Below are 18,582 nucleotides of genomic sequence, written 5' to 3' on the forward strand. Positions count from 1 at the left end.
TGTTCTGGTGCTTTTTATATATTAATTTACATTTTGTTAATAAGTAGCTAATCAGATTTGTAACCAATATGTGTGCAATGCATTTTACCGGTAGATAGCTGTTTAACGATGTCAAATCATGTAAAGCTATTTCATGTTTTAACTATTTCAACACTGCAGACCTGTATACAGGTCTAGGAAAATAACATAGCAATAAACTGATCTCATATACTATGTGTATATCTATGGCTGTTTTCATTTTTGTCCAGTATGGATACTGTTTATTTAATTATCCTAGGGTAGTGTAACTCCTTAGTGCTGAAATTGTACCTTAAGTTTTTGGCAGTATTAGTGGACATTTACTGCAGAAATGTTCTGAAAACTGATTATAAGAATGGATGCAATGTATAACAGTTTTACCCAAAGCTTATGAGTATGTTTTATTGTTCTACAGAGCCTACACCCAGTTGTTTTTTAAATTAAGCTTTATCACTCAACACTCTTAAAATCAAGCATTAGGGAGATTTCTTTTCTTCTTTCTTTTTTAAACTCCCAAAACATCATTTTGTTAACTGGAAAGTTGAACAAAGGTTCATATGCAATTTTGCACAGTGAACAATCTTATACAAATTTTAAACACAACATGTGTTTTGTTCATTTAATTTTAGTTTAATAAGATAATACAATTGATTTATTTGTAAAACAAATGCTGTCGTCTTCTTTATCATTTGTACCTTGTGTGGCATAACTTAGCATGTGCTGATTAAAGTTATTTCTCATATAAAACACTCACAATAACACAGCACAATATACAGGATCAGCTACATTAGCAATGTATGTATTTGTATTATTGCTCAGTCATGATAATGACTTCCTAGCTAACAACTGCTACAGAAGCAAAAATGAGGTTGTTCTGGGTTGTCAGAACTTATTAACCCCAAAATGTTCTCCTTGGCTCCACTCCCCAGAGGCTAAGCCCCCCCTTGGAATTATTTCTGGAGCCGCCCCTGATTATAGGTCCATTCTGAAATATACACCAATACAAATAAACACTCATTAGACTAAAAGGGGTTATTGAATATACAGTAAATCACTGGTAAAATACATCACCGCATTAAATGTTTTACTACCCTAAGATTTAGTTAATTCGATTTTTGAATTGCAACAGTGTATAATATTATTTAATTTGTTGCAGGGGACATTTGTTTCCATGGTGACATTTTTGGCACTGAAGAGAACCTTGTTTCTGAAATTTTATAAACAACCATGCAAGCACGTTCAGTCAGATTTTAGTTTCCCTGCATATTTCAGTGAATTTAGCACAATAGGGTTACAGAACACCCTGATGTGTTTGCATATCACCATGATATTTTCAGTATAATCATGATGATTGTGATACTTTCATTCACACAATCGGGGTCATGACTCAGCTAGGGAATGCTTCGTCCTGCAACAATGAGCACTGATATAGACACAAGCACATGATAATGCTCTTAGTCAAAATGTGGTTTCTGATGGTGCTGTCGAAAACAAAAGGCTGTTTCTTATAAGAAACATACATACGTAAACAGCGTTAAAAGAGACATATTCTTGCACTATTAAAGAAATCCAGGGCCCTGCGTTTGGAATGTACATACGTTATGTACTGTTGATCCTTTATGACAACTGTTTTGTGGTGAGTAAGAGGACTATGGGATGCCAGCTCAGAGGTTTATCATAAGCACTGTCTCACCTGTCAAAAAAATATTTTATGATTAAAACTGGGGAGGGCTGTGTCACAAGGGTGATGACATTTTACTTTGTGTTACATTTGAAACTGCAAGAGCAGTTTTTATTTTTTTATTTTTTAATGAGTCAGTTAATTCTGTGTGTTCAGAAAGGACAAAAAGGAAGCCAAACTACATTCCCCAGATTTTCAAAGGTGTATGTGGGTTTACACAGGTGTCAGTGTTATTTTGTTATACATTTAGACATGCTTCTAATGTAAGTGATCTTCAAAAACAGAAAACAGTTTTGCCTTAAGTAGCATTTATACATGTTGTAACAGGGGAGATCTGGACTGTCTGGCACATTCGTATTACTGCAGGTAGAGGGCAGCAGTCTCTTGGGATCCGCCTGTCGGTCATGGCGATGACACGGAGAGGTGGGGAAGAGTGTGTGTGTGCTTTCCCTCTCTCTGAGTGGGAGGGGCGGGCCTTAGGAGACTGCTCGGCCCATAAGAACTGGCTTGGTTGTGCACTCGGGTGGCCATGTTGGAGGAAATACAGTGTTGCTGGCAGAAGAGGCCAGCGTGAAACAAGGAGCAGGCGAGCCCGGCTGAGGGGGCAGCCTTTCATAAAATAAAACAAATTAATTTTCACAGAGCAATATAAATAAATACGTACCCGAGGGGACGTGTGTAGAGGTACGGGGAACCCTGGCCAACCCCAGTGTATAGGCACAGCTGACTGTAGGACGGAGACCCGTGCTGACCGGCTTAGCGGCAGTGGGGGCACTGCATAAGCAGCACTTTTGTTTGTAGTTTTATTACTGTGTTTTATTTTCCCTTTTTCTTTCGCCTTGTGTTTTCATTATTATTTTTGAGCACTTGAAGGTACACGGATTGGGATACCTGTGTTGGTAACCCCGTGGTCCTGGTTTACTGTCGGCAGTATCCAGACCACGGACAACAGCGCCCTCTGCGGGCTAATCTAAATTAAAAAAAAATAAAGAAGAAAAATAAATAAATCTGGGCACCTGTGTGGTGTTTACAAATAAAATCTTCTGTCTCCCGTGCAGTGAATACCCCCACCCTTCCACAGATGTATAACCATTTTCATGCACTGTGTGCATCAATACCTCATTAACATTCCCATGATAATGAATGCATTTTCAATGTCCAACAGTTACACTTTTTGCTGCTTGGCGTAACTCAGGTCTAAAGCTTTTGCTCTACCAGAGCGACCTATTTCCATTTGGAGCAACTTCTTGCACAAGAAACAAAATAGGTCAGTAGAATCAAAATATAGACACCTTTGAAAATCTTTCCCGAAGACTAAAATGCTGGTACCGAAAAGCACTACAGATTGGAGTTTGGAGCAGAATCACTCAAGTGGGATCCTGCCAAGAAATATCCTGCACTTAGCATCATGACATAATATAAAAAAGGGACCTAGAGGAGATCAAAATTAAACAGAGAGCACTCAGGCAGGTTCATCTGATTTCAATAACATGTTTATGCAGTATTTAAGTTAAACACCTTTTGTAGATACACTTTCAGTCAGTGGGGGGAAAAAAGTGCTGACATTTGTGATCTCAACAAACATTACAGTTTAAAAAGTATAACTTCAGTAGTTTATTCATTTATTTTTTGGGAGAATGGAGATCAAATACCAGTTCCAAATACAAGATTTGAGTTTAAACCCAGATCATTTATGTCCATAACTCCATAACTGCTGTACAGACTATATATTGTTTCTTTTACCAATGATATAAAACAAAAGTAAACTATGGTAATCCACGTGGAGGCCAATTCACTGTGCAATAACTGTTGAGTGGGAGGAGCACTGAATGACAACAACAGAGGAAATGTGAACAGTAAAGGTGCTATTTCGTATTCGATTATCATATAGGCATTTATCAGCAAAAATTGATGCATTGACGTTTTATTTTTTAAAATAAAGAACAAACATTAGTTTTTTGTTTTTTTTAACAGAAGATCCAATAACTAAAAACACTGTTGTGCATGATAGATAAACAAAAAGACACTTCCGATTATAAAAAAAGAAATACAAAGGACTTGAGTTTTTAACAACTGAAAAGTCCATCGGATGTCCCTTTAACATTGTAATAATAATAAAAATACTATATTTTAATAGAAGTAATTTCTATCTGAACTATGGTTGTTTGTTACTGTTAACATTGTATGTCCAAAAGCAAAACATTTGAATTGATCTCACAAATCCTGACTAATTTAACTATCGTACTAAATTCAGCTTCTTATATAGTATTGCCATATAATACAAACATAACATGCTTTGAAACAAAAGAAGGTAAATCGGTCAATGTAATAGATTTAAAACAAAAAAAACGCATTGCCTTAATTTTTTAATCAAGAAAACGTGAATACAATAGGCCTACTTCTGATATGACTTGTCCAACACGAATGTAGAGACCTAAAGTGTGTATCCTAGCAACAAGCTAATCCACCGTACTTGTACTAAAAGAAGTGCACTATCACACACTCAAGGTTTTTAATGTAAACCGGCAACAGGAGACTTCAAACTGGGTTCTAGTTTGATGCATCGATTTACCAATATGTAATCAAGGCTCAGGAAATTTAAGGACAGATGATCAATAATCGATACATTGATTAATTGTTACACTCCTAGTGGACAGATATTTATTCATTCTTAATATACAAATATTTCAAAACATTCACTTAATTTACACTGCAGTTGTTTCATACAGCTGTGACCTACAGAACAATTAACAACCCACTATGGACCAGATTTTCAAATCTTAAGTAAGTGGATCTTTGCTTTTAAAATTCAACTTCAATGTTGAATGCTCTGCTTTGCTCAGTAAATTTATGCTGTTTGTGTAAACATGCAGAAAAGTGATTTATTTATTTATTGTGAGAGATTTATTCAACGGAAGTTACGAATATTTGAAAACCAGGCCCTTGCATGTGCAGCTGGAACTGGAAAAGAGTCTACTGTACGATACTCTTTTGTTTGTTTGACTAAAACCAGATATAGTTTAAGATACTTTGGGATAGTACAGTACCTTTTGTATCCCAGGATTCTTTACAAGACAACCTGTTAAACATATGTCACCCGTCGTAAGGTAATCTGGCATGTTATTGCTGCAGACTGTTAATAGTTTTTTTTTCTTTAAGTATTTATTTGTGCACCCCCTCCCCCCTTCAAAACTAAAACCTCGATTCAAAGGAAGTCAAGCAAAACACCAGAATTTGGACATGTGCCCAGATCTTGATTTGACTTATTAAATACAGTAAGGCCCTTTGGAATGGCTCCAGGGCCATGGGCCGAGCAACAACTAAAACAAGGCAGATGCATTATGTGGCTTCCTCCATGAGAAACTGAAGCAGAATTCCTTTGATGTTGGGAGAAGGAGGGGTTCTGGGCACAGCGACAGTCCCCAGTAACTGTCACGTTTGCATACAGTGACTTTCATTATTAATATTTTTTAATTAAAGCATGCTGTAAACGGACAAAAAGAAACGGTGGCATGATAAAAGAAAACAAAAGCAAATAAACATTTTGTTGTTAATTTATACTAAAGATTTATATGACTTAATCTTTCTCTACAGCCAGTTTATGATGCATTAATGTGCTAACATCAATGCTCCTCAAAAGCTTTCCTGATGTTTGAGCACAAGAGAAGGTTTTCTTTTTGTTTCGTTTATTTATTTATTTTTTTTGGCAAAAGTGACATTTGCTTTGCTTCACAGGGAATTGGCTGGAAACAGATCATAGCTTCCCTATGAATGGTAATGATAAAAGTGAATATACTGTACAATCATGCTAGCAGGGGATATTTCTTTAACACAGTCAGCTTCCACAACTCAAACCACAATATATTATTATTATTATTATTATTATTATTATTATTATTATTATTATTATTATACAGAAACATTATTTGAGTATGCATGTAAAATCCCTTTTCCACGGTTGGCTGATGAATTTCTGACTGGAGGCTGTACAACACCCTTGGTATTTTCTGAACAGTGCTCTGAGATCTTTGACTGCTTCTGACTGCACCTCAAACTCTGTGCAGACTTTCATAAATGGGAATGGGTCCAGGTTTTTGTTCACTGCAGAGTCTGAATTTGTGACCTTCTTTGTTAGAGGTGAGAGCCTGACATACTGAGTAGCCAAAAGCCCTTATTATACTAAATAAACTGCATTAGTGAGCTTATGATGACTTATTATAGACATTGAGGACAAGATTTTCAAAAGGATGTAAATGATAACTCCAGTGTTAAACAACAAATCGGTTTGTAGCATTGACTTTGGCATTTTCAAGCTGTTGTTATGCCTATTTTGTTATTAAATAATCATATAAATAATCAGAGACAGAGTGCAGCCTGGACCAGGGTTCATTTATTACAGACTACCTAGATACCAATTCAATATTTGTAGTTAAGAAAATATTTTAGATTTTCTATACTTGTGGTTATGAATGAGATTTATTCACTTGTTATAACAATTTGTAACACACAGAACACACTGCCCAATGTGACCGTCACATCTAGATGGAGGAAGTTGCATCGCAAAAAAAGAATCTTTGCAAGCGGGCATTACACACTGCCCGATGAAATCGCAGGAAGGGGCGCATGGATGCATAAAGTACAGTGGCAATGGGGCGAATCAATAGGCAAAAACATCAGGCTATGGCAGTACTAATAAATATCTACAATTTTGTCTAGAACTGAAGGTAATGTGATCGTGAAAACCACCACTGGAGACATGCATATATTCTCTCTTTCTATTAAATACACACATACACACACACACACACACACACACACATGCCTACCTACCTACATACACACACACACACACACTGTATTCCATTGGTTTGTATACAATGTCCATTTTCAAAACAAGACCGGACAGCCCCATAAGCACTGTACTTTTTAACTATGAGACAAAATATTTACAGAATACTTAAAAACTGCTGCTAAAATCATGATTCATTTATTATTAATAGCGTTATCATTAAATGATACCAAATCACGTTTTTATTTACAATGAAGGGAACTTATATTGTGTCGCCCACATGATTATAAAGTCAGCAAAAACATGTATTGTTTTCCCTTTGTTGTAAATAAAAACATGATTTGGTATAATTTAATTGTAACGCTATTAATAATAAACAAATCACGAAGCATTGTCCTAATAGCAGTTTTGAAGTATTCGTTAAAAAGTGCAATACTTATGGGGCTATCAGGGCTTGTTTTCAAAAGATATCGCCACGGACATGACTGTATACAAACCAATGGAATACCAACTGTGATTGAGATCATTGACATTGATTTTCATCTAAACGTATTTGTAATGTTGTCAGACTCCCCCCGCACTGTATGTATAATGTACACTTTCATCTCTGTACGTTTGTATGCATGTAACATGTTCTTACAGTGTTTGTTAGCTACTTCTAATCATGTTGAGTTTATTTATCGCGGAGGCAAGCAAAGAGTAGCAGAGAAAATGCATAATTAGAGGAATTCACCGAAAAGTTAATTATAAACAAATTGTGTATTGGGTTAAGGAGTTCTGTCATAATTGAAAGCTTAATAAATATATTTCCCAACATAAAACCAATGTCACCTTACAATAATTGATTTTGAGTTTCAGTGTTTTAAAATAAAACATCAAACAGAACGAAATTTCAATGTACCATTTGTAATTCAGTAATATGAGAGAAATGGTCAGGGGTCTGAATACTTTTGCAAGCACTGTATATATATATATATATATATATATATATATATATATATATATATATATATATATATATATATTGGAGCGTGCATGGGGTAAGGCAGCAGCAGGGCTGGTAAGTGACGTAATCACACATGAAGACATAAGCCCGATATATGCTCCTTGCAAAAGAGCTGGCTCTTTTGTACAGCGGTATCGGCACTATGCTTTAGTGCGAGAGGCCCCGGGTTCACACCTGCCCTCCGCCTGTGTCTGGATTGTCACGCCCTGTGTGATGCGCCTGCCTGCGTTAACCAAGATCGCTACATTGGTGTCAGAAGTGGACGCAGGTACCCTGGCACGCACTCATTGGACTGTAGCCTGGTTAGCAAGTCCGGGGCGGACTTGAGGCTGGCAGGGGAGAGTGTAGCGTGCACGGGGGAAGGCAGCAGTAGGGCTGGTAGGTGATGTAATCACACATGAAGACATAAGCCCAACATACGCTCCTTGCAAAGGAGCCGGCTCTTTTGTACAGCGGTATCGCTATGCTTTAGTGCGAGAGGTCCCGGGTTCGTGCCCGCCCTCCGCCTGTGTGTGGATTGCCTCGCCCTGTGTGATGCACCTGCCTGCGTTAACTGAGATCGCTACAATATATTCGGGGTTGGCAATGATATGAAAATTGTATATCGATATTGTGCACGTATTTTGATATCGATAATATCGAAATCTTCCGAAACACAGAAAACTATAATAACACAATTGCAATATGAAACATATACATATAGACGTTAACAGATATTTACATAAGAAAAGCAATAACTTACTTTAACTTAGTATCTTAATATCCATGGAGAAAAACAAGGTGTTGTTATATTGTTTTACTATTCCATGCCATCATCAGCTACCTCAAAACCGAAATATTTATATACAGTACTTCACTGAGCAAACTAGCCAATCCGGACGTAATTTAATCTTCTCTAATGCACGACACATCTTAATATATTAAGTATGGTGTCATGCTGAATGTTGCATTATTTTGAGATGTGTTTTGATGTTTTAAAAGTACATCTCGTTTATAATACTGAAAGCTCACATTTTAAAAATGCATTAATAATAGCGTTAGTAATCACATGGGAAAAATGCAATGAACCACCGATGCATGCGCATATCTCAAAATAATCCCAATAGTGCTTATATATTTGAATTCAGGAGACACCATAACCTTGCATTAACCTTGCTAGGTTATTTAGTACATCTGGAAAGATAGACATATGAAAGACAAGAGGGACCATGTATCATATATGGGATAGGGAGAGGGAGACAGAGACCATGCAATGTTAGTTAGTGAGATCAAGAATACTTGAGGGTAAAGCTGCAGAGTTATGGAAGACTATTTTCTTTGTCAAATCTATCTAAGCTTTAATCAGTTGGGCACCTTCGCTAAATGAATTAAAATGAATGAAATTTCTAATCTCCTCAAAAAATGGAATCACAACTCTATTTGAAAAGCTGTTTCTTATTTTTTTTCAGCTGTTCTTTTTTAAATTAAATATACTGTACATATGTTAAACAGGATAGCTTCTATATTTAAGTTTGATTAACATCCACAAATCTGCAACTGGTTGTGTAACACAAATGGCAGGGGTATAAAGTGCTATCAACAATATTGTGTTGCATGTCAACAGATAAACAAGTGACCCATACCAGTGTGCCAGGCATGCATTATTATTCTTACAAGATGACATCATGTTTTCTAGTTACATAAGTGTACAAGCTAGTTTAAGTGTTGGTTATCCATTTCAGAGATATATACCATCTCCTCTGACTGCAGAGCTATATCCTCTCCATTTGATACCTTCCGGTTATACTTTTTATTCAAATTTCTTTCTGAAAGGAAACTGTGGTTTATGCCTTGCAAGTGTCATAATTAAAACATTTAAATTAAAATACAAAAATAGGTTAACTATCTCTCTGGAGTTACCTTTTATGTTAACAAGATCCTTATAAAGTTTAAGTTTGCAGCGCATATCTGAACTGTGAACCAGGGCATATGAAAAATATACTTTTCTCGCTGTAAAGATCTTTACTTTATAAATCATCTGAATATATATATATATATATATATATATATATATATATATATATATATATATATATACACAGTGCCTATAGAAAGTCTACACCCCCTTTCAAAATTGTCACCTTTTGTTGCCTTATAGCCTGGAATTAAAATGCATTAAAATAGTTTTTTTTCCATTTATCTACACATCCTACCCCACAACTTCCAAGTGAAAAAAATATTCTAGAAATCTGTAGAAAATTAATTAAAAATAAAAACTGAAATAGCTTGGTTGGATAAGTGTCCACCCCCCTTGTAATAGCAACCCTAAATTAACTCAGGTGTAACCAATCGCCTTCAAAATCACACACCAAGTTAAGTGGCCTCCACCTGTGTTAAATTGTAGTGATTCACATGATTTCAGGATAAATTCAGCAGTTCTCTGCTGGGTAGTTCATTTCAAAGCAAAGACTCAACCATGAGCACCAAGGAGCTTTCAAAAGAACTCCGGGACAAAGTTGTTGAAAGGCACAGATCAGGGGATGGGTATAAAAAAATATCAAAGGCCTTGAATATCCCTTGGAGCACGGTCAAGACGATTATCAAGAAGTGGAAGGTGTATGGCACCACCAAGACCCTGCCTAGATCAGGCCGTCCCTCCAAACTGGATGACCGAGCAAGAAGGAGACTGATCAGAGAGGCTACCAAGAGGTCAATGGCAACTTTGCAAAAGCTACAGACTTTTATGGCCAAGACTGGTCAAAGTGTACATGTGACAACAATATCCCAAGCACTCCACAAATCTGGCCTGTATTTTACTCAAAAAAGACCACCTTGAATCCCATTTGAAGTATGCAAAAAAACACAAAGATTTGTGGTCTGACAAACCTAAATTGGAACTTTTTGGCCTAAATTCACAGCACATCACCCAAAGAACACCATCCCTACTGTTAAGCATGGTGGTGGCAGCATCATGTTATGGGGATGTTTCTCATCGGCAAGGACTGGGGCACTTGTCAGGATAGAAGGGAAAATGAATGGAGCAAAGTACAGAAAAGTCCTTGAGGAAAACCTGCTGCCCTCTGCAAGAAAGCTGAAACTGGGACGGAAGTTCACCTTTCAGCATGACAACGACCCAAAGCACACAGCCAAATCTACACTGGAGTGGCTAAGGAACAAAAAGGTAAATGTCCTTGAGTGGCCCAGTCAGAGCACCAAAATCGAAAATTTGTGGCATGACTTGAAGATTGCTGTCCATCAACGCTCCGCAAGGAACTTGACTGAGCTTTAACAGTTTTGTAAAGAAGAATGGTCAAATATTGCCAAATCTAGGTGTGCAAAGTTGGTAGCGACCTATCCCAACAGACTCACAGCTGTAATTGCTGCCAAAGGTGCTTCCACCAAGTATTAGCTCAGGGGGGTGGAGACTTATCAAATTATGATCTTTCAGTTTTGTACTTTTAATATATCATCTTTTTCTCAATAAAACCTTTTTTCACCCTTAACAGTGTGGAGTATGGTGTGTAGATAAGTGGAAAAAATCCTCATTTAAATGCATGAAACTCTGAGGCACTGACACAACAAAATGTGAAAAAAGTTCAAGGGATATATATAGACTTCTTAAGAAGAAGAACAGACTTCTTAAGAAGAAGAAGAAGAAGAAGAAATAGGCCTCCACACTTCAGGCAGCTTTGGGCTTAATTTAGTAATGGAGATTTATAGATATATAAAATATACAATATTTTGAAAATATTTAACATATTTTAAAATGGTCCTTATCAAAAAGATGGAAACACCTTTCACCAAACAGTTCCCTGGTCTAAGACTTTTAGATAAATAGTAGCAATACCCGCTTCCCCTGTTGTAGGGGGTGGGAGAATACAGAAATGAACGGTGATAAATATGTGCATTTATACTGACACACTTGACAAAAGGTAATTGAACAGCAATGAATTGTCCTCATTTAACACTGTAAACTTAAATAATTTTAACATTTGCAGTTAAGGTTATATTTATCAATTAAATTTACCTTGAGTCTGTTTCTCGGTGACTCTCTTTGTTTGTCGATTTCACACGGATGTAACACGGTCTCTCACCAAGTCGCCGCCTACTACCATTTCACTCAAGCATCTTGTTGACTTATACTCCTGCTCACGCACATATTTTGCATTTTATAATTGGAAGCTTCTGTCATTTCTAGACTTCCTATAGGCACTGTATATATATATATATATATATATATATATATATATATATATATATATATATATATATATATATATATATATATATATAATGCTTACCAGATACCACTGTTCCAAACAGTTGAATACAGATACTATTCTCAAGGAAAGAACTAAACGCGTACTATATTAGATTCCTATCAGAGGATACAGCCATAGGGGGAGTTTCTCCTTATGTTGCCATGCACCAGTGTGATTGGCCCAGTGGCTATTTAGTTTTGTATATGTGCTATGCATGGCGAGACTCAGTATCACTAGAAAGCTCAGGTGATATGCCTTGGAGTTTGGAACCATGCTTAGAGTGCTATTTGCCCTTATATGGTGCCTGTGATAAAAGGTTATGTAGTTAGGAAAGGTAAATAATGAAGGCTGTGCTAAACTAAAAGGAATAAGTACATTGTAAAAATCTAAATAAAATAAAGCCTTGACCTTTAACAGCATCATGCTAATTCACCCTCACCATTATCTACAGGGCTGATGCCATTAAACTAACGGGCATCCAAGCCATACATTTCATTCCTCATGCACTGGAACAATGAGAGGTATGCCATCTGAATATCTTTAACCATGAACCCATTTCAAACCCATACTCACCCGTGCTCAACAGCAACAGTACTTTCATGGCAAGAAACTCTTCGTGGGTAAGTTGCAACCGCAGAAACTCCTGGCTCACCTGCCGCATACCCTGACACAAATCGTACATTGCTGACTTCTGCATCCGCTCCCTGGTAGGAAGGAAAAGATGGGCACAGGATCATTAAGGGTATATTCAAGGTACAGGACATAAAATAACTGCCTCCAGGTGTGAGATTTACAACCTGTATCTCTCTCTCTCCTCTCAAATTCTCCCTTAAACTGGTACACTGGCTGCAATTCTCAGATACTGTTAATTTAAAATAATGCTGCTGTATAAATAGCATGTGGCCAACTACGAGCTTTCTAATTAACAAGTCCTGTTTTTCAAATATGTTTTTTAAATAACAGCATTCTTGTATAAATTAACACACCTTCAATTTCTGTATTTACTTGGTGGTGTCAGATATAAAGTAATTTATTTTCAATTAAGACTGAACCAACTTGAAACATTAAATTACAATACCACCTTAAACATCTACGGACATGTAATTTCCAAAGACAACATTATTTTTTGTGTCATACAGTATATGTTACCTTATGCACTCATTTTGACTCAACCTTGTATTACACATTCCCTAATTACTGCAATTATGAAAAGCCTACACATTAACGGGGGCTGATTACAGGATTAAATGACCGATCAGTTAAATTTATCAACATTATGTAAAATTGCATGCTATTCCAGAGTAATCAGGCACAGATGCAGTGTTTCTGCTCTTACTTATTCTCAATTGATTAGCTCGTCACACATGACATGACTCATGAAACACCACATTACTGAACTATTTTGCTACATAACTTGAGCTTGCAGCACAGAACTAAAAAAAAAAAAAAAAAAGACAATAGTGCACAGCTCACTGGAAATCTGGACTACAGATGCTGTGAAGTCAGAGGAATAAATGTGTTTGAATTTGCATGACCCCTGGCTTTGTGACCCCACAACTTTAACCATAAATGAGTCCTATACAAGCCAATGGTTGGACTTAAAAGCATTTAAGCTCACATCTGATACCGCAAGCCATATCATTACACCAGCAGAAATGAGAAAAATCTTGTTACTCTGTTACTGTGAGCAGCTGTTCCCAGAGCTCTGTGTTTGCAGTCTTACAACAGAAAGTGCATACTATGCAAAGCTTAATTATAAAGACACGAGCTAGAAAGAAATGTGCAAGGCAGTGGTGTAGTCGAGGGTACCCACTTTTAATTTGGGCAACACAGCATTAACCCACTTCTCATATAAGGGATACATAGTTTACACACTTCTACTCTCCTCTGATATGCAAATCCTGGGTTAAGACAAGATATTTTAACGGTGTGCGTGTTGTGTTGCTGCACACGAGACTGAGAGCTGAGAGCTCTCAGTCAGAACTACGGCGCGAGCAGGGGGGTGTGGCCACTGGACTGCGTGTTCTGTTTGTGTGTGTGTGTGTGTGTGTATAGAAATGCAGCAAAACATGAACAGACATCAAAAATAAAACCTGACAAAATCTTAACTGATTTACTGTTGAGATTATGACTGGAGTTACATCAGGTTATAGAATCAGTAAATGCATTAGTATTGCAATAAAACTACCCATATTTCCAGTTGTTGTAGTAATGATTACCATGCCATTACATTCTTCAGCAAACCACACATAAGTTCAGCTCTGCTCATTTGGCCTACAGGCAAACATGTGCTAAAGCCTAAGGCCTGTATTCGTAAAGGCTCTGACAACCGGATTACGAAAGCTGAAAATCAAAAAAAAAAAAAAAATATATAAATCAGGAAGAACCAGGGTTGCCAACTGGCTCCAGATTAATTATATTATAAAAATAAAATCTATTAATTTGCGGTTAGAGAGGCGAGTTAAAAAACCTGACCTGTCTTAAAGTGTCCGTAAATTCAGGAGCCAGCTGGCAACCCTGGTAAGAACTTAACATTTTTGAAAGACTGAAAATTTCAGCCGTATCCTGAACATAATAATCATAGTTCAAACATACGTTTAATTCAAATATAGCAGATTGATAAGATTTTTTATTTGAAATACTGTAGTTTTAAAAACATTTATAAAGACTACGGTGTCTGCAAGTAGGCATTGTCAATACTTTGAATTAATCTTTGAAAGCCTCCTCAGCTTCCCAAGCTGGAGAGTATTTCTGCTTATATAGTGGAGCCATTGTGAACACATCCTTCTCTTAAGGGCTTTCAAGCTCTATAGCGGAGATAGAACAGCGTATGTCTCGTGCGAGTGCAGTTTCCTGGTCTTCACAACATTGTGTATTTTCTCCTGGGGCTGTGGCCTTTTCTTACATGTTTGTCATGTTTGTAAAGGGAGGGTGTGACAAGGATGACAGAGGTTGAGACTCAGAGACAGTGTAAAAGTTCAAAATAAAGCTTTTTAATAAACAAAAATTCAAAATAAATCGGCACGAGGGCCAAACAAAAAGGTTTAAAAAAAACACAAACAATCAACACAAAAACAAAACTTACAAAATAAGGCTTCCAGGATGGGCGTTGCCTTCACTGGTTTACCAAAAACTTAACAAAACACAGCACATACAAAAACACTCTTTCCTCCTCTCTTCTAGAACTCTCTCTCTCCCTGAATGGGAGGCTGAGTTCTCCTTTTATGTTAGGTTGCTGGTGACTAATTGAATAATTAATGAGTTGATTGCTCCCACCTGACACAATCAACCTGGGCCGGGAGGAGAATTTAACTCCTTTCCTGCCAGTATTTCCAAGGGCAGAGCCCTGCTCTGCCACACACCTCCCAAACTCCCCCCCCCCCCCCCCCCCCCCCCCTTTGAATCCAAGCTCTCCCCCAAGAGTCCCCTTATGTCCCTTGGGTGGGCTATTTCAGCGGGCGGTGGTGGGCGGGGTTGATGCCGGATCCCCCAAGCTTCCTTCAATAGTGGGGGCCCCAGGCCTTCAAAGCACACGAACGCTGGTAGGGAACCTGGACCCACCAGCAGAAGCAGCGATGGTGGCACCTCTAGTGGTGGAGATAGGAACGGCGGCCCGTCTCCCTCTGGTGGCGGAGGCGGGAACGGCGACCCGTCTCCCTCTGCTGGCGGAGGCGGGAACGGCGGCTCGTCTCCCTCTGCTGGCGGAGGCGGGAACGGCGGCTCGTCTCCCTCTGCTGGCGGAGGCGGGAACGGCGGCTCGTCTCCCTCTGCTGGCGGAGGCGGGAACGGCGGCTCGTCTCCCTCTGCTGGCGGAGGCGGGAACGGCGGCTCGTCTCCCTCTGCTGGCGGAGGCGGGAACGGCGGCTCGTCTCCCTCTGCTGGCAAAGGCGGGAACGGCGGCTCGTCTCCCTCTGCTGGCGGAGGCGGGAACGGCGGCTCGTCTCCCTCTGCTGGCGGAGGCAGGAACAACAGCTCGTCTCCCTCTGCTGGCGGAGGCGGGAACGGCGGCTCCTCACGAACAGCAAGTGGACCCTCTGGAACAATAGGTGGAGACGGTGGACCCTCAGGAACAGCAGACAGACCCACTGGAACAGCAGGCGGGGACCGCGGCCACTCCGGCAACGGGCGTTCCAGCTCCTCCAGTGCCAACGGTTCCAGACACTCTGGCATTGGCGGTGGTGGCTGTGGCCATTCTAGCGGCCTCTGAAGTCGGGCTGGCACCTCCTGCCGTCGCAGTCGGGTGCGCCTCCCCTGAGCTCCTCTCAGCAGCATGTGCAAGGGCTGCTGAAGGGCTTCAGCCTTCTCCCCTTCTGGCTCTCGGGTCCATGGCTCCTCCCCTTCTGGCTCTCGTGTCCATGGCTCCACCCCCTCTGGCTCTCGGGACAGCAGCTCCACCCCCTCCGGCTCTCGGGACGGCAGCTCCACCCCCTCCGGCTTTCGGGATGGCAGCTCCACCTCTTCTGGCTCTCGGGACGGCAGCTCCACCTCTTCTGGCTCTCGGGACGGCAGCAGCAGGGGAACCAGCAGGCATGCTCCTTCTGCTGGTGACGGTGATGGAGGCAAAACCAGCAGGAACTCTCCCTCTGCTGGTGGACACCTGGACCGTGGACGTTGGGCCTTCCCCCTCTTGGGCTCTGGACGCACCGACTCCCCCCTCTTGGGCTCTGGACGCACCGACTCCCCCCTCTTGGGCTCTGGACATTCGGGCTCCTCCCACTCAGGCGCAGGACGATCGGGCTCCTCCCACTCAGGTGCAGGACGTTCGGGCTCCTCCCACTCCAGGTCTGTGTCCGGTAACACCTCCGGGCAGTGGTGCTCCTCATGCCTGTACTGCATGCACTGGGTGCACCACTCCTCTTCCTCCCATGTCTTCCTTCCTCTCTGCCTCTTTCTTCTCCCCTCTGTTTGCATGGGGCAGATGGCCACTGTGTGCCCATATGCCCCACAGCCAGTGCACAACTCTGCCGCGAGACTTTTTAAAAACAACTCCCGTCGTCACCTGCCTACTCCTGGGCCACCAGGGTGTAGGGGCATCCTGCCCAGTTGTGGCCGTAGACTTCACAGCGCCCACACCAGACCGCTGGTGGCACTTCTGGGCAGGATCTCCATTGATGGTCCACCTTCCCGCACCATGAGCACCAGGGGAAAAGGCTGGCTGGGTCCTCCAGCTGGGGTGGCAGCAGCTTTTGATGCTGCTGTCGCTGCTGCCGCTGCCTGCTTCTTCTGCCCATTGTTTTTTTTTGTTTTTTTTTTCTCAAAAAAAAAACCTCACAAAAACTCAAAAACAACAACAAAAAAATACTGCCCTGAGCCTCCAGGTGGCGTTATCCCACTTCTAAAACCAAATGTGACAAGGATGACAGAGGTTGAGACTCAGAGACAGTGTGAAAGTTCAAAATAAAGCTTTTTAATCAACAAAAATTCAAAATAAATCGGCATGAGGTAACAGCCTGTAAATAAATTGTGTGCATTGAAGAAAACTGACTGTATATAGTTTGCGGTTCTTTGGGGGTTTCAAACTGTTATATAATGAATATTTAACAATATTCAATAACGTTATTTTTATTTTTTTAAACACAATCAGTTATGTTAAACGCAATTTTGGAGTAACGATCATCTTGACCTATAGCGGATGTGCATGCTGTGGTAAATAAATCAATTTTATTATTATTATTATTATTATGATGATGTTTTAGGCAGGGATTTCTGCATTGCGTGTTTCACAGATAGTGAAGGTTAGGTGGTACAGTATTAACAAGATGCAATGCGTGATGCTGCAGCTGTCACTGAATAAAATAAGATGGTTTTCATAAACTCGTGTCTAGTTTATACAGATTACATTCCAAAGTACTGTAATCTGTTTGGAATAAATATTTTAGTAACACCCTTGTATTATTATTATTATTATTTATTTCTTAGCAGACGCCCTTATCCAAGGCGACTTACAATCGTAAGCAAAAACATTTCAAGATTATATTAAACTTGCTTTAGGCTTGTTGCGAATGTTGTGGGGTTTTTTTCTCCTGACTCTATCAAGGTGTACTTACCGCTCGCATTCAATTGTTGTGCACAAGCTTTCACTTATAACAGCAATGACATTAAAATAATCACGTCGGGGGGGGAGGGGAATGGAGCGACAATGTATGTAGGCGGTACAATCATCGATATTTATTAGAACTATTCGATTTTGTGTGCCCAGTTAATCGATTGCTATTTGGAGGCTTAACTAACAGCCCTAATATATAACGGTTATTGTCTGTAGTTTTCTATCACATACCTCCCGGTGCAGTGTATTCGATACAATGTATGTACCACAAAGAAAGACACATTTATAAGGGATACTTTATATCATCTAATTTCCCAATATTAATGTCTTACCTATTTAATATACAATTATGTGTGTTCTGTATGATTCTCCATCTTTGTTTCTAATTACTCACTACTCCAGAAAAAAAATTGGTACTAAAAAAAACTTCTCAGGGCTGTACTCACTTGACCTACAGAATCAACTGAATATATAGGTGTATGGAGCTTATATCTCATTATAAAACATGACTGTGCAAAAACTGTATGGGAGAGAATGGCCCTGTCTTGCTAATATACAGCTGATTCCAAAATGGTGTTAACGCTGACAGCCTGCTATAACCAGATCATGCTTTGTCCAACTTTAGTTTTTGACAGATTTGTAGACTTTTTAAAAAGTGGTACTGTAGTTACAATTTACTGACACAGCAGATGCAGTCAGAATGCTGATTGACGCACACACACACACACACACACACACAAAGTTATATAACTGTCAGCTTGGACAGGCATTAGCATTTGTATTTCAGTCATAAAAGTGTAA

General features: G+C 39.6%; 1 protein-coding gene across 1 annotated transcript in view; it reads right to left on the reverse strand.

Moving 5' to 3' along the window:
• The window catches only part of LOC117421141 (mineralocorticoid receptor-like), a 126,676-nt gene that overhangs the window by 25,436 nt on the left and 82,658 nt on the right, over positions 1-18,582 (reverse strand). Inside the window, exon 7 of the mRNA XM_034035126.3 lies at positions 12,309-12,439. Coding sequence (XP_033891017.3) covers positions 12,309-12,439 — 131 coding nt within the window. The remainder of the gene's footprint in view (positions 1-12,308; positions 12,440-18,582) is intronic.

The sequence above is a fragment of the Acipenser ruthenus genome, chromosome 1, assembly GCF_902713425.1.
Source record: "Acipenser ruthenus chromosome 1, fAciRut3.2 maternal haplotype, whole genome shotgun sequence".
Taxonomy (NCBI): domain Eukaryota; kingdom Metazoa; phylum Chordata; class Actinopteri; order Acipenseriformes; family Acipenseridae; genus Acipenser; species Acipenser ruthenus.